Raw genomic sequence first — 21,263 nt, 5'->3', positions numbered from 1 at the left:
GGCTTGTTGTATTCAGTAAATATTTCATTAGGAAACTCATGGAAAGGTAAAAAGGCAGCAATTAAAAATTTAATTTTTGAAAATGTGGTATATTTTGTACATTACAAAAGTCTTACAATGAAGGAGCAAACCTGATTTTCTGGTTAGCTTTTGCTGGTTTTGAACCGTACTGTCTGGGGCATATGAAACAGAGCACTGAAGCATTTGCATTTCTCCTGCTTGATTTCTGTCCTCAAAAAAACCCATTGCAGAAGGGACTGCCCTTCCCACCACTGCAAGTGTGGGAGCATCACTTCTGAAGGGATTAGTTTCAGAACATATCCTTTTATAACAGCCTTAGTAAGAGTAGAGAGCAGTGAATTTGAAATGCCGTAGCTGCACATGACCTAACTCACAGCAATTGTACTTACCAGCTTCAGCTGAAGCAGCTTTCAGTTTTCAAAGAAAAGGGTGGCCAGTGACCACGCGTCTCCTTTGAAATCTTTGCCAGAACATGAGATTTTTTTATAGGTTTACCGATAAGGAGACTTTGTAGACCCTTCAGCATTCTTCTAAAATGATGAAGCAGAAAAATTGGCAACACTCTCACCCGTCTTCTTAGCTGCTTCTTAAATCTAAAGGAATTGTGCAAGGTGGAAAGCTGTATTTCTGTGCCGGGGTTTTGGTTTTTTGATTGGTTTGTTTGGGGGGTTTTGTTTGTTTGTTTGTTGGGTTTTTTTCAAATAATATTCTTAAACTGTTCTTTCTATTGCAGAGTTTGTTTCATTATGAATTTGATAAGAATTTATACAATAAATATTTTAAAGCATTCTGCAATTTAAAAACTACAAGAAGCAACTTGAGATAAATATCACAAAATTATTTCCATGTGCTTTGCAGCAATATTACTGTTTGAATGATGGTTAGGAGTTGAAATGGAGTTCATACACATTTTGTACATTGAAGATATGAGTTAAAAATCACTGAGCATTTGACTTCTATATTTTGAGAGTATTTTTAATAATCTAGAAGAGTAGAAATGAGATGACATCACTAACAACTAAAATACAAATCCTTGAAACATTTATGGCATACCAGCTGTCGAAGCATCATCATCATCATAATCTTCTGACAAATAACATTCTCTGAAGCTTGATGGATAGCACTCTGATATGCTGTGTCAAATACTTTGCTGACTGAATGATACATCTGAAAAATATTTGAAAGTTGTCTTTCTGAAACCGGACAGATACAAGTCTTGCCTTACTGTCCTAGAGAGGTATAAGAGATGTGTAGCTCCCTCAACAAAGAAGGGATAATAGATTTACCAGTTTTATGTTTTGTCTTACCTTATTTTGTATCGCTTCATATCACCTCTTGTTTTAACATGCTTTTAAGGAACTCCTAAGAGATTAATGCTTGTACCCCTTAGTACTCTTGAGAAAATAAATATTAAATGTAATAAGATGGATTAATTTTTCATTTCACTGCTCATTGCTTTCCTTTCAGTTTTTTGCCTGATTACATCAGTGGTGATTTTGATTCCATTCAGCCTGAAGTCAAGGAGTTCTACAAGGTCAAGGTAAATTAAATGTCTCTGATGAATTTTTGTGTGATAGAGCATTGTAAGATCCAACCCATTAGTGCCCCCATTGGTCATTAAGTAATTCTGGCTTCGTTGGTTTCTTTAAGGCTGCGGTTGTGAAGCACCTTACAAGCCCAGAGATTAAGCTTCATGTGGTACTGTACTAATGCTTAAAGTAAACACAGGAGGTGCAGTACTGCCTGTGTAGGGAGACTTTTCATAGCATGAGGTGAGGAAATAGATTGTATGTTGCTAGAGATTACAGTAATGAGAAACTAGGATAAAACTTTCTGAAAAATCTGACTTCTTTTGCGTGGTGAGATACAAAGAAATAAAGATTAACTTGTTGTAATTCCCACCTGGCTGGCACTTACAGACATTCTAGAGAGAGTTTCGCTGTTTGTTATTTGTATGATATGACTTTACCTTTTTCGAGGAAAGCTGCAGATGGAGACATCTGTCTCTTTCCTCAGCCACTGAAGCACTGAATTACACCTGACTACTTCTGCTTCACCAGTGCAGTGCCCTCCTTAATGTGTTATTGGATAAATTCCTCCATATGTTAATTTATTTCCAGTGTAGCCACCATGTTTCCAGTGAGCAACATAAATGTAAACTCACTTTGCTTACCTTTGCAGCAGGCTGTACTTGCAAGAGGAGTAAGTGTTTCATCCTTGTGAGCTAGTTGATTTAGTCTGCTGCTATTCAATGTGTAAAAATGAAATTTGCCTGAAATCTTCCCTAATGGACTTGGGATTCAATGGTTAGAAAAAAAGTTTCAGACTGTGAGGGGTGGGCTGGAGGAGTGTGTGGAGCTGGGTGGGTTTTAGTCCCTCTCTGAACACTGTAGAGTTTTATTTCCATGTTCTATTCCATTTTTTAGAAGGGAGAAGTGTGTGATGGCAGTTCATATTAGGAGAACAGCTCAAGAAAAATGCTTGTGAATGTTTAAATTACAGCTTGGGAAGAGAAAATAAAATAAAAAGTTTGGTGTTAATGCTATTCATTACAGGCTGGAAATCCATGATCTGTTAATGAATACAGAAACCACAAAAACCACTGCTCTGTTTGGTGTGGTCATGGGCAACCAACGGTATCAATACAGGCTGGGGGATGAACAGATCGAGAGCAGCCCTGCTGAGAAGGACTTGGGGGTGCTGGTGGATTGGAAGCTGAACATGAGCTAGCAATGCAGTCCAGAAAGTCAGTTGTGTCCTGGGCTGCATCAAAAGCAGAGTGGCCAGCAGGTCAAGAGGGGGGATTCTGCCCCTCTACTCCACTCTGGTGAGAGCCCACCTGGAGTGCTGTGTCCAGCTCTGGGGTCCTCATCGACCTGGAAGGACATAGACATGTTGGACCAAATCCAGAGGAGGGTCACCAAGATGATTAGAGGGGTGGAGCCCCTCTCCTATGAGGAAAAGCTGAGAGAATTGGGGTTGTTCAGCCTGAAAAAGAGAAGGCTTCAGGGTGACCTAATTGTGGCCTTCCAAGTACCTGAAGGGAGCCTATAAAAAAGCTGGAGAGGGACTTTTTACAAGAGCATGTAGTGACAGAACAAGGGAGAATGGCTTCAAAGTGAAAGAGTAGATTTAGATTGGGTAGGAGGAAGAAATTCTTTACTGTGAGGATGGTGAAGCACTGGAACAGGCTGCCCAGAGAAGTTGTGGATGCCATGCCCCATCTCTGAAGTGTTTAAGGCCAGGCTGGATGGAGCTCTAAACAACCTGCTCTAGTGAAAGGTGTCTCTGCCCATGGCAGAGAGGTTGGAACTGGATGTTCTTTAAGGTCCCTTCCAACCCAAACCATTCTATGATTCTATGATTAATGCTTAAATAAACAGCATGGTGGTAGGTAGGTAAGTCCTACCAAAGAATGCAAGTTAAGGATCATTCAACAGAGAGAGGGAGGAGATGGAAGAGGTAGAAGGTGGAAGAATACAGTAGGGTGTGGAAAGGGATAAGCTAAGGTAAATGGATATTACCCTTTTTCACAGTTATTACTTTTCTGGCCATAGCATCCCTTTTGTCAGCTCAGTTGCAACTTACTGTTGATATGCAGGTTGCATCTTCTCTATGAACACATAGTGAACAATTCTGCTTCATACAGAGTTAATACATCTGTGCAAGTGCTGAGCTGATAGCCTGTAAAGAAAGCAGTAATTCATCAGGATTGTAAAGGTGTAATGAACAGAATAATCTAATCTACAAAATCCTTGCCTGGGGTCCTCATACAATGCAGTTAGACTTTAGGATTTTAATTTTGTGTGTACATGGAAAGAAAACTAATGTTTTTGCATTTTTTAATTAACTTTCCATGGTCAGAAAATTAGAATGGTAGATACAGGTGAGTGTCTAAGGTTATCTTGAGCAAAAAATATAATAAAACACAGAATTTGGAGCAAGTTGTATGTTTCTTCTATTGTCAAACATCTTGTTCATTAAAGCACGCTCTGTAGTCCAGACAATTTCCAAAGTCACTGTGTTTTGGAAATGCTGTATGTGTTCATGACCGAAAATGTATTAGGGATACTTAAAACAGGCCGTGAGAGAACTTCAGGTGAGTAGATCAGTGTAGTACTATTGACATTAGGGAAGTATGTAGCAGCATGTTGTGAGTTAGGGTAGCTTCCCATACCATCCTTCCTTACCAACAGGCAAATTACACCCAGAGACAAGGTAAGCCACTATCATTAGAGAATTTTAATGTATTGTTTCAAGCATTCTCTTTTATCAATTGTTTTTATTTTTTTATAAAAGCTACTTCTATGGGCAAAAATTGATACATCATGGCTTTTTTTATCTATCTGACGATAGCATGCCACTGCTAAGAGGAGTTACTTTTTCACAGTAAAGCTTATGGACATTAATTATTGAGTTAGAGAACATAATCATATGCAAGTGTTTTTGTCAAAGACAGACGAGTGTAGTGCTGAGTAAGAAGCAGAAAGTATTAAACTCAGTATGTGAAACTAATTATGGTTCTGTGAAGCATTGTCTGTAGGCAGTTGTATCATCATCACAAAACTGTAACAACCTGGCTCTCCATCACACCAGCTTCATGCCAGGAGGTTGCTCCTGGACTTGGAAGGCTTTCTACCTCGTTGAAGTGATGAAAGCAAGAGCAGTATATGCCACTACAGGAAACATTATTCCTCAAGTTTTACTAGGGATATCTTTAAGCCACTTCCTCTGGTGTGGCTTGAGCAAGGATTACATGATAAGTGTTTCCATTTCCCCTTTAGGAGGACAATCACCATTGTATAGGGGAACCTTATTTTTATCTCTGTCAGGTGTGGTGTGCCATATTTAGTTAAGAGCTTAAAGGCACAAGTGCTGTGTTGGAAGGTAACTGTGTAATAGACTTACTAGTGGAATGTGTAAGTGATGACTTGGATATGTTGTCCTTCTGGGAGAGAATAAGTAAGCATGCATCAGAAGTTATTCAGCTTTACTCTCATTTTCTGTGGTCTTAGTTTTGCCTCATTGACTTGTTAAGGATATGCTTGTAGTCTTTTATTCTTTATATTAAAAGATTAGTGATTATTTCCCCCATTTCTCAGAGTTAAGTAATGTTAAAACTGGATAAAACTGCACCACAACTGGAAATGAAGTGTCGTATTTAAAATTTCCTTTTAAAATCATATTGCACTATAAATGAAGGATAAAGAATAACAATTCAATATTCTTTATTCTGTGTATTTTCTGTCATTGTTAAAATAGATATTGAGAAGAGGTTTTGTACTTTCATGATAAATACACAAGTTCATATGATCCCATAATAGATGCACTGGCAATCTTTCTCTGTACAGTCTGAAGTGCGTTGGAAATGACACTGTACAAAGCAGGGAGGATTTGTGGTGATATTTCTGTCATTACAGTTTCATCTGTTTCTTGCTTTAGCTGAATGTTTCTATTATGGAAACCTTTCAAACATTACTTTGCAGTTAAGGCAGCCATTTGTATTGTTACACCTCAAACAATGTTCTGTTTCTGAAGTTTTGAGACCAAAGACATTATTAAAATTATACCAAATCTGTACTTATGCCTAGAAGCAGAAGGTTGAATCCAGTGCCCTTTGAAATCCAGATTATGCTATTTATTAAAAATCCAGTTTGGCTTTTCTGCTAGGTAAATTTCATGTGCTTTGAAAGGCTTCTGTAGACTTAGTAGGCTTTACTTCAGATCTGTAATTAAATGCTGTAAACTTATTTACAAATCCATTTTTTTTCCTATTCTCTTCTCAAGTCCCATAGAGCTGCTTATTTTTGCAGGCAGTTCTGCAGCTATAACACTTTCTCTTTCCTATTTCCATTTCCAGGGTGTAATGTTTATCAGGGCTGTAGAAATGCTTAATAGGTACGGTGTGAGTATTGTCTTTTTGTTCTGTGATGATGCATCTTTAATTAGATTTACAAAATGTATTTGTAGCACTGATATATTGCTCGTATGTCTCTCTAACTTCTACACTTTCTCGCTAACCTGCATGTTTTAATGCTGTGTTCCCTGCTTGCTTTCCGAGGCCAAACTTTTTAATAATTTTGTGAAATCCCAATATTAATTGATTTATCTCAGTTATATTATTACAATTTAAGACTTACAAAGCCATTGAGTTTTTCGTGACTATTTTATCTTTTATCCCTGAATGTTAGTATGTTTTCCTAAAACTAATTTTTAATATAGGTTGGGACTTCAGATATTAAAACGTTCAACTCGTTTAGAGCATTCTTGTTACATTGAATAGTTTTCTAAGAAAAATATGGTTCATTTTAGACCCTGATTCCTTTGTGAGAGGCTTTAAAGAAGGAGTTGCAAAAATTGTGCAGGTGGATCTGAGACAGTTCAGTCTTGCTATTAGACTGATTACTTCTGCTTGACATTCCCCACTTTAACTTTCAAGCAGTCCCTTGCTCTGTGTGTCCTGCTGAAGATACCTTTGACAAGCATAAAAAGTGCTATGCCTACCTCAGTTCACCTTCTGATGTGTTAAGGGTTCCCAGTGCCACCTGGACTTAGATCAATCTTTTTCTACTGAGGTACATTCATTGAAAGAGCCTCAGTGTCTTAATATAGATAGAGGTTCAAGTCAAGATGATTTATAGGGTTGGGATGGTCCTGTTATTAACAGTTCAAACTGTATATGACTGTATGCAATTTAGGATTTTAGACTGGAAGCTTTCTGTATGCCTTAGTCATGTAATTATTCAACAGTAGCTTTCATAAATGGTTCCATTCTTGAATAGTACATCGGAGGTCTTGTCAAGACTGTGTTTCCAAGTGACTTGTCTAGGTGAATCTGGTTATATGATTTCTTATTCATGCTAAATGAAAGTAATATCACAATGTTCCAGATATGTCATGAATTTGTAAGAGAATCTGTGCTTGGTGGCACATTTGTTAAGGTGAATGTGACAGACAGTCATACTAGGTCAGACCAAAGGTTCATTCAGTCAGTGTCTGGTCTCAGCTGGGCCAGTACAGAATACCTTTGAAAGTATATGTAGACACAGTGGGGCTTCTTTGATACACTTTTCCATCTCTCTGTAATGTACAGCTTAAAGATTTCCTAAGTCAGAGGTGGTATTTTTGTGTTCAATAGCTTCACAGATTGATTTAATTTTCCCCAAAATTCATCTACTCGCTTTTCTTCAAAATATGTAGATGATACTGCAAGTATCCACAAAAAAAAAAAAAAAAGACTGCAAGCATCCACAAAAAAAACCCTTGGCAATATTTTTCCCACTTTAAGTGTTTACAGAGAATTATAATCTGTCTTTTGGATGTTATTTTGGTTTCGTACTAGACTTTTGATAGTTACATTTGAGTCTCCTGAATTTTTGTATTGTGATAAAGAGTGGATAAACATACTTGAACCACCTTTTCACTGCTGTTCTGATTGTATTAACATGATTGTGTCTAGCATTCCTGTAGGTATGTAGGGGTGTATGCACAACTATGTCAATCAAACATATGCCATCAAACTTATGGCCTAAAATTATGTACAACCTGTACAGATGTTTTGTGTCCTGCTGTGTTAATATATATATAATGTCTGTATGATGTCCTGTTGAAAAGAATCTTCCTTAATGCAAAGGACTCCAGGACAAACAACCCCCCAAAAAATCTCTGTCCATTTCTAAGATCAATCTTTACACTTTCACTAAGGTAGCAGTTTACAGAAAACAATTTATCTGTTTAAGTGCAGATGAGATTTATGGGGACAGGGAGGCAGAGAAGGCACAAATCAAAACAAATTCAGTTATACAAGCCTTCATCTTTCTAAGCAATATGTGTTCTTTATATCTGGGAGTTGCGCATCACTCCTTTTGAACCTGAAGAAACAGCTAAAACCTATGTGTTGTAGGATCAATATAATATCATTGAGATTCTGAGAGTTTTGAGGTCATTGAGAGCTACTCTGTATGTTTATTAAGGCCTGAGTCAGTCCTTAATTTATCTAGCAAGTTTGTGAATGCAATTTGATCAAGTTCTCATTCCTTAAAAAGAGTGCTACTCTATTTTCCTTTGCAGTATTTTGCTGCTTGTAATGTAGCTTTTGGAGACAACATATAGAAATTAAGAGATCAAACTTTTATTAGAGGTGGTTTGTCTTTCTTTTACTTAGGTTTGAAATGACAATTTGCAGTTTCTTGCTTTCTTCTCACAAATGCTTTAGCTGAGGCTCAACTGCTTGAATATAGAATATGCAAGAAAACAGTGCACCATATAACAAAAATTATGCTGGTGGTATTTTAGTCTTGCATCCAATTTCAGTTTAATATTATGTTGCAGTATGAGATTTATTTCTCCTTTCCATTGGTTATGGCCCGAGGAAGGGAAAGGCTAGAATCTGTATTGCATTAGACATTTGAGTTACTTTCAAGAGTTTTAAAAAATTTAATCTGATGTTAATCTCTGAAAGAAGTCATTACTCTGGTCTGTCAGCCTGTGATGGAGAAAATAACAGAAAGGTTTAAAAAAATAGAAAGGCATTGAATTAGCTTCATTTCCAATGCAAGGAACAAAAAAGGAGTTTTAAACAATGACAGCTTAATCTGGAGAAGGAAATTGAACAGTTATTTTGTGATTAAGCCTCTTCACACAAAAGAGATAACTTTGATATGGTACTAGTGGTTAAAGACTCAGATGATACATCCTTTTAGATGTAAGTAGGATTTATACATCCATCTTTTCTTTTTGGAGAATGTAAGAGAAATTTGTTCCCAAAGCACAGGGCTCAGTGCCCTTGCCTATGGACCTCTAATTAGAACAGTATCCAATGAAGCTGCATAACCCACAACCTCACAGCTCATCAAACATAGCTGCACACTCAAGTTCAGTTCAAATGCCCGGTGGGATTTATGAGTTTGTTTCTGTTGTGCGGCAGGTCGTGAGCTAGCCAAAGCACAACTCTGGCGAGCAACTGGTACACAAACCTGATCATTAACCAAGAAAAAGATCCCCAAAATCCTGATGCTACAATTTTCAAGTATTTTGAGAAGCAGCTTGTCAGCCTGTGCAAATGATTCTATTGTGCATCTTGTCAAATAGCAGGCAGCTCTCATTTCAGCAGCAGAGTGAAAAGATGCAATCTGTTGTTCATTTCAAAGTAGGAAGGTTTGCAGGTGGGCTCAAGCAGGAGAGGATGAGGAGGAGTGCTTCCAACATGCTTTCAGGGACCTGCAGCAAGAATTTCGGTGAGTGAGTTCCCTTGCTTTAAAAGGAGCCTGTGGACTACTCAGGATCATTCTCCTTACCCTCCAGACTCCAGAGGCAGATCTACCAAGGCCACCATAATCTTTGCTTCTTCAGTTTGACACCTATGAACTTTAAAAGGCATAATAAATTGGGATACATGATAGAGAGACAGTATGTCTTAGCTTACCATAACGTTGCTCTTGTGGTGCTTACGCTTCACTTACAGAAATACAATTGCAAAACCTCAAGGATGACAATCCAGATGGAATAAGGTTGGATTTGTTCTGTTTGTGTTCACACAGATAAGTGTTCTACAAGCCAACAAATGGAAAAGAGAGAAAATTATGTGCGTTTTTCAGGTAGAGGAGTTTAATGCTTTTGTAGCTTTTCAGTGAAACAAAATATGAGCTGAAGTTGCCAAATTTGAATTTACCTGTGTTAATTAACTGAATCACAGAAGTGTAAGGTTATTCATAAACCAGGAGAGGGGAAGAGTTTGACAGAAAAGTTCAGGTGAAGCTTCTGGAGCACAGGTAGTTATTTTTACTAGTTCAATTTTGAGTTAGTCAAAAGCATGAAAAATACAATGTTTGTTTTCATAGCTGCACTCAGAAATAGGGTAAAAGTTGCATTTGCATATACCAGGAGGAAACTTAATTAATAAAACATAACTAACTTCAATGGAAGTTTGAATATATTTACAGTAAATTTACAGGTGTTAAGACTGTTTTGTCCAAATTCTTCAGCAGCTGCTCCTGTAATGTATGTCCAAGCATCCACTAGTGATGTGTTTGGATCCTGCATCAAAAGTACTTCTGAGACATAAGATATCAGCCTTTGCCTCCATTCTGTCTTCAAATCAAATTTGATTGTATTTCTTGGGACTTTAAGATACATTTCCCAGTGGAAATATTAACAGGTACAGTAGTAGAGCACACTAGCATCAGAATGTACTCTGTATCCTGTATTTATTGCACGTTTTTGGAGCAAATAAGTGTACTCATATTACCTAATATACCTGCAGAGGTGCATTTCTGATCTGGCACTGACAGTTGTTTCACAGCTGAATGTGAGGAAGGTCTCTAGACTGATTAAAAAAATCTTTTCTTTAATGGGGTTACGTTCTTGATATCTTCAGCTCATCCCAGACTAGAAGTGGGCCATATGGGGGGAGGAAACTGTCAATACCACACTTCAACTTCCATTTTATTCTCCAACTCATAAGGTAAAAGAGACAGTGTTGAGGGGGTCTGTCACTCCTTTAAGTGTTTTTCCATCTTAAAAGCTCCATTACAATTCCAAAACACTTCTGTTCCCACTACACCTTGAGCAAGTATAGTTTGGTTTAAGGGGCAGGGTGTTGCAAGGGACATTTTTTATCAACAACAGTGGAATCGACTCACACAGATTCCAGAATAAAAATATGTTTGGCTTGATCTTGGACAGGGGTAGGGATAAGTTTTCAAATATTTTTTGTAATTTTTTTGAGTGTTTGGACAAACCAACTCCTCCTCTCCCCGGGCAGTTATGGATTCAAGCACATGCCTTTCCTTTATTACCAAGTTTAAACTGCTCTACATGCTTCAGCCCTTGTGCCACCCTCAGTGCACTGAAATAACTGGTTGTGGCCAGACTCAATTTCTTTCTGCTTTGCTCCCCTTCTGTAGAAGAGCACCCTTCTAGCTGTGAACCTTTGGACTTTTCAGTGCCTTAAATGTAAACCAAGCTTTCTCCTTCATGGAAAAGTCTTTTTGAACACTTTTTCATCAAAAATAACTGGTTTGTTCCGATTGACTGCAGTCCGTGATGAAGTGTTGATTGTAGTCCTTGGCACCAGGCTTCCAAAGAAAGTGTCACGCTGTGCAGCACGTCTGCAGGAGGCATGGCTGGCTGGTGTCCTGGTGTGAAGTGCTGTTCCCATCCAAGTCAGTGGCAGTTCTGCTGATTGTGACAGGACTTTCAAGATGGGTCCTCCCCGTGGCAGCCATCTGCAGAGAGAAGGCCAAAAGCCGTGATAATACCTCAATTCACCTTTTAGAGTTAATAAAAGGAAGTAAGTGATGAATTTGAAAACTTTTCCGCTTATTTAAGGCTATTACAAATAGTGAGGCTTTCAGGATTTTGAAAGGGGGCAAAATGGAGATTACACAGCGTTAAGAGTGAAAGTCAGTGATTCTCCATTGATTTTGCCTTCCTGTAGAGAATACAGGACAGCCCCGTGTAATGTTTTTGTGTGTCGATAATATGCCTAAGTGCCTCACAGACCTGAAGTGTGAGTAGATGTGTAGGTAGAGAAATAAATTGATATGGGAAAGAGAGAGTAATTGCATTTGATGGTTTTTGACACGATCTTCTTGAACTTGGTTCTATATAGTGTGAAAAATGTAAGTATGGATTGACAGCTTATAGATGCTGTAGAATAGGTCAAAATTCCTTGTGGCAGGAGGAGAGTGTGGTGGAGCAGGAGACAGGCATCAGTGTACAATGAGTGGTTAGATTTGGAAAGGAAATAGTATAAAAAGTTTAAGGTCCCTTAGGGAGCACTACTTATCACTCATGTGATGTATTTTTTGTGGAAAACTCAAGATGCTTTGAAGGGTTAGCGTAAATCTGATATGGTTTGATAAATTCTGTAAAAAGATGTAAATTCTGTAAAGATGAACTGTCCCCAAATCATATTACTGGTGTTTACACTGTCTCTCCTTTAGTTAAATTCACTTTCAAAGAAGGTGCACAAAAGGTACTATAAGGGCCAGTGGCTGCCAATCCTGTTATCTGATAATAGATGATTTATTTGTTCCAGCTGCAAGCCATCCCACTCTCCTAGCTGTTTCTTTCCTTGCTACTTCCAATGACTCACTAGTTTAAAATGATTGCTCCTGAGCCTTTCTTGCTGAGAGTTTTGTCTGAGGTATGAGCGAAGTAAGAGCATTATGGTCGGACCCAGAAATCTGAATTAAAACACAGTGGAAGAGCCAGACTTTGAAACTGCATCTTCAAAAATGCATTCATTAAACGTATTTGTGTAATACTGTGTGGAACAGTACACAGACATGCTTTCTAAATGGCCACATGTCCTTGAAAGTGATATTGATGAGGCTATAAAATCCCAGACATTTCAACCCCAAATGTGCCTGAGTGCAGGGAGCCCATTTCTGGTCTTTGATGATTCAGTGGAAGGGTGTTTAGAATGTAGTTAATTAGGACTGCAAGCAGCAAGTGTGATGAGACAGGAGGTCTCTTCCAGTTGCTGTGTTGGCAGATAAGATAGTTTTTGAAGTCTGCTTGTCAGACACTTCTGTGAGTGTCCAATTTAGAAACATATAGTGTCCTCTACCTGCCTTTCAGTGGTTAATAAATATTTAGCAGCTACTTTTTGTGTTACTATCACAAATTTAAAACAAACAAACCTGATCTGAAAGATGAAACCACAGGATTTATATTTCATTAAATTCATACATTTATCTTAAAAAGTAGACCTAATTAAAGTGAATAATGTGGCACTATTTTAATTAATTCCTCAATTTGGTTTAAAATCATGCAAAGTAAATAAAGAAGCTTTTTAAAATATGAACTGCTGAAAGTTAAGGAGAACAGACAGAATTGGCTACCCTACTAGTTCAAGAATTTCAAGCTAGAGTAAGCTAAAGAAGCTTTTGATAGGGGATTGCCATAGAGTCAGAGATTTTTTATTATATTTTATTGTAGTAATTTGACTTCAGTTCAATGCTTAGGTTTGAAAAAAAGTAGAATGGTTTATTTTTTCTTTCAGTGTATGAATAAAAATGAGGTATGAGATGATGAGAAGTACTGCTCCTAAAGTGCGGAAGGGCTTGGTGATGAGAAACGATCAGCGTTATCTCTAGGTACTGAGTTCAACCATGTGTCCAGTAAATCAGTTAATTTTTAAATGCAAAATGTGGTTAGATAAGCTTATTTGTGTCTCTGTAGCATATAAAATAGCTTTGTTTAGTAGAGGATAAAAACACAAATTGGGGGTTAGAGCATAGAAGAGGGAAGTATGAGACAATGTGGATTGGAGTGGGAGTTGGTCAATATACGTAACCCAGCTAGAAAACTGGATAAGGTCGGCAAGAAGTAATTGAAATGCTTTGTTGACTATTGTAAAAAAAAATTGGCAGCAAAACAGAAGTACTAAGCCAATTGTTATTGGTATGCAGATAGATTTTTACAGATTTACTGGAAATATGGCAAAGTAACAGGCAAGGATTAAATAGAAATATTACATTATATAAAGGAAGGTAATGTGAAATTACAGTCAGCTGATTTGTGCTCGTCTCTTTGGGCATGAGGGAAGAAATGCTATTTAAATGGTAAAACCCAGGTATACCTGACTGGTGGATGGCAGATAATATTTTAGCATACAGTCTCTGAAGAAATGAGGAGTTGTGGTATTTTCAGTGTTGTTCTGATAGACAGTAAAGCATTTCTGATACCTTTGGGGGCCAAAAATTACTTTGGATAGAATGATCGGAAGTTGACTTGTGAACTGTGGAGATGAATGAAAAGTCTGTGAGGTCTGTATTCCACTCCAATTTGGGGGTTTATTTATAAATCTTATGTAATTGCATTTCAAAAAGGACGTGCCTTGAGAAATTGAGAAGAGAAAGCCATTTGTGTTGGATCTTATGCACTAAACAGAGAAGGCAAATTCCCACCCCTTTTGTCTTAAAAACTGCTGCCTGTAACTGATTTGTAAACAAAAAGTGAAAGATAGACAAGGAAGACTTCAGATATAACCATATGAACTCAGAAAAGAAATTAGGAGTACGTGTGAAGCATGGAAGAGGAGGAGGACTGATCAGCAAAAATACTGTTTTGAAGTACAAAATGTGCAGTGAGTTAAGAGCTCTCTTCTGTCAGCTCCACTTGTAGTAATGGGTGCTTTAGTTACCTAGAAAATGCAGAAAAATGAAGCAGTCAAACTGACCCACGAGGACAGCTTGGTCATTGAAGATAACAGTCCATGGCAAAACAAAACCTGTCTTAAGTGTTGGGAGAGAGGACAGAGTGGAAGTTGGGAAAAACACACTGGCTAATGGGAAGGAGAACATGGCAGTGAAAATTGCTGTTATCAAAAGGTGACAGCTACACACTGGATGATAAACCTGCTAAACCTCCTGTTAGAATCCTAGTTTGGACATAAAAGCTGGGTTAGGAGACTCAATTTCCACATATCACACAGAGCTCAGGCTCACAATCGCATGTGCAGGAGAAGAGATAGACTTAATGACACTGGACGTGTCATTTCACAATATGACATCAGCAGGAGCAAAGAGGATTCCCCGATGAAGGAAAGATTCACAGCCAGCAGCAGGATCTCTCTCAGTGACCCTGTAGAAGGTTTTGATGCTGCCTCTGGAACACAACATACATCTCTGATAATCCATCTCCAGAAAACATGAACCTGTTCTGAAACAGGCTCAAAAACTACCTTCTAAAATGAGCAGGGGGCCCAACAGCCTTTTTTAGGAGAAAAGGCTAAAAGAGCTCATATTGTTTAGCCTAATGAAATTAAAGTAAAGTAAATACATAAACGCCTTAACAGGAGGACTGGAGAAGATTAAAAGTAGTCTTGATTTAAGATCTGTTCAAATAAAATCAAGCTGCAAATTGTAAGTGTGCTGTTATCCATTGGAGAATTGAGCCTTCCAGGAGATTGTAGCTGGAGCAGAAGTACTTTTAAATGGATGCTAGAAAATTTGTGAGAAGTATTGACATGTTCACGACATGTTTCATTGATGACACTGGATTAAATTTGATGAGACAGGAGAATCCTACCTGTCCTAGATTTTAACTAAAATCTTTAACTGCTTTTAAAAATGGGAAATAGTGGTTGTGTGCATTTTATTTTGATTTCGATTTCCGTCTGAGTGCAGCTTGATTATTAAAAAAAAAAAAAGGAAAAAACAAAAACTGAGAAAACCATTCACCATTTTCTAGAAGACTAAAAAGATGTATAAAATTAATAAACTGATTAGAAGCATTTAGACAGAGTCGTCTGGGAAGATAAATGTGTCATTTAAGAATAACAACAAAACTGTTTTCTGGGTTGAGCTTGTCATGGTAACCTACTGAGAAAAAACCTTGCTTTTAGTAGATAATTTTTGGGGTTTTTTTTTTGGATGATCCGTTTAGATGCTTCTGTGACCTTCACAGAGTCACAGAATATACTGCGTTAGAAGGGACCCAAAAAGGATCATTGAATCCAACCCTTAGCCCTGCACAGGACCATCCCAAGAGTCACACCGTGTGCCTCAGAGTATCATCCAAACACTTCTTGAACTCTGTCAGGCTTGGTGCTGTGACCACTTCCCTGGGGAGCCTGTTCCAGTGCCCAACCACCCTCTAGGTGAAGAAACTTTTTCTAATATCGAACCTAAACTTCCCTGACACAACTTCAGGCCATTCCCTAGGGTTCTGTCACTGGTCACCAGAGAGAAGAGATCAGTGACTGCCCCTCCTCTTCCCCTCATGAGGAAGTTGTAGACTGCAATGAGATTTTCCTTCAGTCTCTTCTCCAGGCTGAACAGACCAAGTGACCTCAGCCACTCCTCATACAGTTTCCCCTCAAGGCCCCTCACCATCTTTGTTGTCCTCTTTTGGATGCTCTCTAGGAGCTTAATATCTGTCTTATATTGCAGTGCCCAAAACTGCTCACAGTATTCAAGGTGAAGCTGCTCCAGTGCTGAGCAAAGTGGGACAATCTCCTCCCTCGACCGGCTGGTGATGCTTTGCCTGATGCTCCCCCAGACATGGCTGGCCCTCCTGGCTGCCAAGGCACTGCTGACTCATATTCAACTTGCCACTGACCAGGACCCCAGATCCTTTTCCATGGCACTGCTTTCCAGCATCTCATTCCCCAGTCTGTATGGACATCCAGGGTTGTCCCATTCCAGCTGCAGAATCCAGCACTTTCCCTTGTTGAACTTCATAGGGTTGGTGATTGCCCAGCCCTCTAATTTGTCGAGGTCTCTCTGAGGGGCTCTTCCAGCCTTGTGTCTAAATCATTTATGAAGATGTTGAAGAGCACAGGGCCTAAGATGGAGCCCTGTGGAACCCTCACTAGTGACAGGTAGCCAGTCTGATGTTACCCCATTCGCTATCACCCTCTGTGCTCAGCCTGTGAGCCAGTTGCTCACCCACCACATGATGTGTTTATCCAGCTGTGTGCTGGATATTTTGTCCAGAAGGATACTGTGAGAGACAGTATCAAAAGCTTTACTGAAATCCGAAAAGTTTAAAAAGATTACATCAACTGGCTCCCCTTGGTCAAGTAGGTTTCATAAGCAGGACTTTCCTCTCATGAAGTCATGGTGAAACCAGCTTGACTCTAAAGAACAGAATCCAGGCATATGGTTTTCAAGTTGTAACTCTAATCATTAAACAGAAATAGCGTAGGTGATTGTTTTGTTTGCTTCCTTTTTAAACCTGTTCAATCTGCAATAATAAATAGTCCAGCAGCAAAACTGGATTTTACAATCATTGGGTTATTTTTCTTCTGCATGTTTTTAATAGCCAGTTTAATGTGACCTGATGTGATTTGCATCTGTTGCAGAGAGAGCTTGTATTTCATTTTAATGACTTTATTGGTAAATTTGACAATAGATAGATTAAATCTTGTTTGAAAATACGAGATGAGAATGGGCTTAATTTGAATCTTGATACCAACATTCCTTCTTCAGTATTGGCAAATTAAGTTGATTGTTGCCACTAATACTGTTCCAGGACTTTTTCCACCCAAACTGATAGACCACTGGAGAGCCAAATATAAAAAGATCCTCTCCAGAGGGAGAGTTTTACAAGGTCAGATATTGCTAGGACAAGAGATAATGACTTTAAACCGAAAGAGGGCAGGTTTAGATTAGATATTAGGAAGAAATTCTTTACTATGAAGGTGGTGAGGCACTGGAATAGGTCGTCCAGAGAAGTTGTGGATGCCCCATCCCTGAAAGTGTTTAAGGCCAGGTTGGATGAGGGTTTGAGCATCCTGCTATAGTAGAAGGTGTCCCTGCCCATGGCAGAGGGGTTGAAACTAAATGATCATTAAGATCCCTTCCAACCCAAACCATTCTGTGGTTGTTTTAGTGATTTCTAAAGAGTACAGCAAAAGCTAAAAATAATAGAGAAAAAGCATGTGTCCTAAATTTTTACATCAACATATATCTGATTCATAGATTCAGATCTTAGGCATTGTTTTCTAAATATTCAGTAAACTAAGAATTTTAAAGTATATCCTTTTTTATTTTTATTATTATTATTATTGTTATTATTATTATTGTTATTATTATTAGTCCTGCACTTTCCTAACTACTGGAATGTGTGTTCTAAGGCATAGCACTAGTTTTTTCAAGGAAAATAAGAATCTTCATACTTGCAGAGCTGATGTTTGCCTTTCACTTAACTATATGTACTAATCCAAGTGAGCAACTACTACAGTGAATGTGTGCTTTTCAGTGGAACTTCAAACATTTGTGCCTTTGAGCTACAAAAAGTGCAAACAAAATTTTCCGATCAAATCTCCTTTTTGACCTCCAGACAAACCAACCACCACATTTCATGCAAATTTTAGGTAAGGAATTCAGACAATCCATCATAGAGGACAGTCCACAGCTACATTAATCTGATTAGTCTGGATAAGTATCCTGAAAGGACTGTACTCAAAATTAAGTGGAGATGCATCTTTGCTGTAAACAGATGCAGATTTTTATCTGCTCTCTTGTGTCCTTCTATACCAAGCAGCTTCTACATCAAATGTCTTGTTTGTGGTTATGATGTGGGTTACAAGCCTGTAGTTGTGGTTGATACTTTATTGCTATTTATAATTTGTGTTAACCTTTTTCCAGGTACTGTAGAAATACAGTACAAAAGGAGGGAATGAATTTTCCTTAACTAAGACAGGACTTGCTTATAGGGTCATAAGGAGGATAAGAGTGACAACAAAATAAATCTTGATTTTTACCTTTCTTTTCTTTTTATTTCTGCCCAATCATATATAGTATTTCCTTTCCGTACTTCTTCCAGAACGAAATGTCTGTCTGATGTCTCTGTTTTCTGGCTGAACTGCAGGTTGTCAAGCTAAGTGCTTCTGGCTAAATTCCCTTCAAGACTCTAGTACCATGCCTTGCCTTTTGTTCTGTTTCCTCTTCTTCTCGGCCTCCCCTGCCAGCACAGACTTCATTTCCAGCTTTGATTAGGTGTCCACTACAATGTCTTTATCCTGATTGACCTGAATGCCTCTGCAGCATGACTTTGGTTGCTCCAGACTTTGAGAATGATACAAAGGTGTGTGGAACAATTCTCCCCGGGGCGAGCATGGAGGGATCACAGCTTGTGCACTTGGGTTTCACTTGTCATGTACTGATAAGTCATAGGTTTGGAATTATCAATAAAGAAAAGTCCTTAACAGCTGCCTGAGAAATGCAGAGTGTTTAGAATTGAAAGTATTTCCAGAGCAATGCCATGCCATTGACAATTGGTTACTATATGTAATTATAACATAATGTAATTATTCCACTAGTTGTGTTTATCACTCTGTAGTATAGGAAGTAATAAAATCTGCTATGATTAATTTTTCAGCTGGAAAAGCCATCTCTGTAAGCATACTGCTTACTCTGCCTTACAGAGTAAGCAGTAGCAAGAAAAGCTACTGTTGTGGTAGGATCAAACAGAGTGTTTATTCTGCCCACCCCTCTGCCTCCCCAGAGAGTTACTAATAGCTTACTTAAAAGCGGGTGCTTCATTTAATCTTGTCACTGCTATTTTGCACCTATGTACAGAAGAAGGATGGCCTAAGATATCTCAGTAACAGAGGAAAGGATGATGTTAGTTTAGGGATAAGTCACAGTTACAGGAAATGGGGTAATACAGATTATCACTAGCATTTCAGTCTATCAGAGATGCCTTGCAAAAATCCTTTGTCCAACATTGCAAGGCCAATTTATTAACTCATTGATCCATGTCCATGTGTTTCTTAATACTTTGTTTCCCTCATCCCTTTTGCTTTATTAATTTCATTGTACCACATGCACTTTAGGAGTCAGATGTATGATGTCGTAATTATTTGTGGTGTCACAGTACCTGTGAGCCCCATATGTTTAGGTTTTCTTCCCTGCCCTCCTTCCCTTCTCCCCCCCTCCATCCTCTACTCTGGTTTTAAAAGAGCAGTTCCAAGCAGGGACTGTACTCCCTTCGCAAGTGAAGACTCTGGCTTCCCTCCAACACAAGATGGCCCTTGAAGAGGTTTACCAAGACTGGTCAAGCACTCTCACCTTCCCTGTAGTGTTACCACTTGTTTGCATCATTCAGTGCTTCTTAAGATTCAATTCACGCACTGATATTCTTTCACAGTCACTAGGAAAAAGTGAGTAAAGAAGATCCTCAGGGCTCAGGTAGAGTGTGTGTATCTGTATATGTTCTTCCCTTTCCCCCTCCTTGTACTGTGATGTATAAGTTCAATACTGTACTAATCAGCATCTTGCTCAGTCTACTCCATCCAGTTGTTTCTCCAAATGTCAAGCCAGAGGTTGGAGGCATCTTCCAAGTGTTAAAAACATTGTCTTATTTCAGAGCTAATTTTGAAGATGAGTGACTCTTCGGTTGTTGGTGACAGAGCAAGCTGGTGATGGGAACCCCAGTTACTTATCAGGCCAGGAGGGGGCAACATGGGAAACCCAAAACAGTGGCTAGAGGGACACCTTTCAGCTGGAAGCCAAGGCAGATATGGATTTAATTGGAATGATTTTTTGTTTTGCTTTGTAATGTAGTTGTCCAACAAAGGAGGGCCGAGGCACTGACGCAGCGTGGATCCTGTCTGCAGCAGCTTTTGACCAAAATGTTTAGGCAGAGAAACTAAGTTGTAAAGAACAGAAATGGGTCTCAAGTGAATAAGGAAAGGCTACCATTGGGAAGAATTATGTGAGTGTAAATCCTAACAATTTGTGGTTTATACTGTCTTTATTTCTGCTTCTGAGCTAGAAATCTGGGAAAGTGGTTAGCGAGTTGAAACATGGGGGATCAAAGAATTGAGTATTTTGAATAGAAGAGGAAGAAGTGAGAGCTAGGTGGTGCAGCAGGAATATCCACTCAGATCATTTGCTGTCTGAGTCACTGGAGATTTTCAGGGTGATGGGGGAGTTCAGTATTAAATAGCTATTTGGTTCACTGCTTTTAAAGAAAAGGATATTGGGTAAGAGAAGCGGGCAGTACATCAGCCTTCTCAGAGATGGGCTGTTCACAACAGAGATTGGCAGCACTTGCAGGGCTTCCATTGAGATGAATGTGGTATGTAAAAATAAGTATCTGAGGCAATAATTCATTATTTATTCAAAGCAGATGAGATACCATGAAAAATTAAATGGAAGATGAATATGGAATGATGCAAATCTTGGTAGCAAATCCAGCTGTAGTGTTTTGAACTCTTACTGCCTTCGGACTTGCTTGATTATGTCCGCTGCTTTCCCAGCCCTATGAAAGTCTGTGCAGCAATGTCTTCCAGTGTATTGGAACTATTGTCTGCTTAATGCCTTCCAAATTCTCCATTTATGTATGTTGTTTCTAATCTTCCATGTCTTCAGAAAAAAACAGCTGAATTCCTTGAAGTATAGTTGTTTGGCCCTTAAGTCTAAGTGGGTCTTTCAAGGAACATGGAAGTCTCCTGTCCCCCCAGACTAGAACCTGCACCTTACATCAATGTTGGCATAAGAGCAATGACAGAGCAGTACCAGAATTACTGTGCCCTCTTTGGAGTTATCTATGGATAAAGCAACTGTGCCTAGTTAGCTAAAAAAACTTGGAGAAACTGCCATATTTTTCTGAAGCAAAGGGAGATCTTGCTCTTAGTTATTCCAGCTCAGCAGGAGAAGGGCTTAGTTCAGTGTTGCATCATGCAAAGCATAGGTGTTGATTGAGTTCTAGTTGCAGGCACTGGTGATGATGGCAGGTGTTCAGAATACGGCATAAGAATTTGATTTTCAAGGTGAGTT

The 21,263-nt window shown here is 38.7% G+C and overlaps 1 protein-coding gene across 8 annotated transcripts in view; it reads left to right on the top strand.

Moving 5' to 3' along the window:
- Positions 1-21,263, top strand: part of TPK1 (thiamin pyrophosphokinase 1) — a 298,387-nt gene that overhangs the window by 140,264 nt on the left and 136,860 nt on the right. For all 8 annotated transcript variants that reach the window (XM_064668750.1, XM_064668803.1, XM_064668777.1 and 5 more), the window contains one exon: positions 1,489-1,561. In XM_064668750.1, the coding sequence (XP_064524820.1) occupies positions 1,489-1,561 (73 nt within the window). The remainder of the gene's footprint in view (positions 1-1,488; positions 1,562-21,263) is intronic.

This window comes from Pseudopipra pipra, chromosome 1 (assembly GCF_036250125.1).
Source record: "Pseudopipra pipra isolate bDixPip1 chromosome 1, bDixPip1.hap1, whole genome shotgun sequence".
NCBI classification, from domain to species: Eukaryota; Metazoa; Chordata; class Aves; order Passeriformes; family Pipridae; genus Pseudopipra; species Pseudopipra pipra.
The sequence above is the reverse complement of the archived record's forward strand: the minus strand, read 5'-3'. Positions and strand labels throughout refer to the sequence as shown.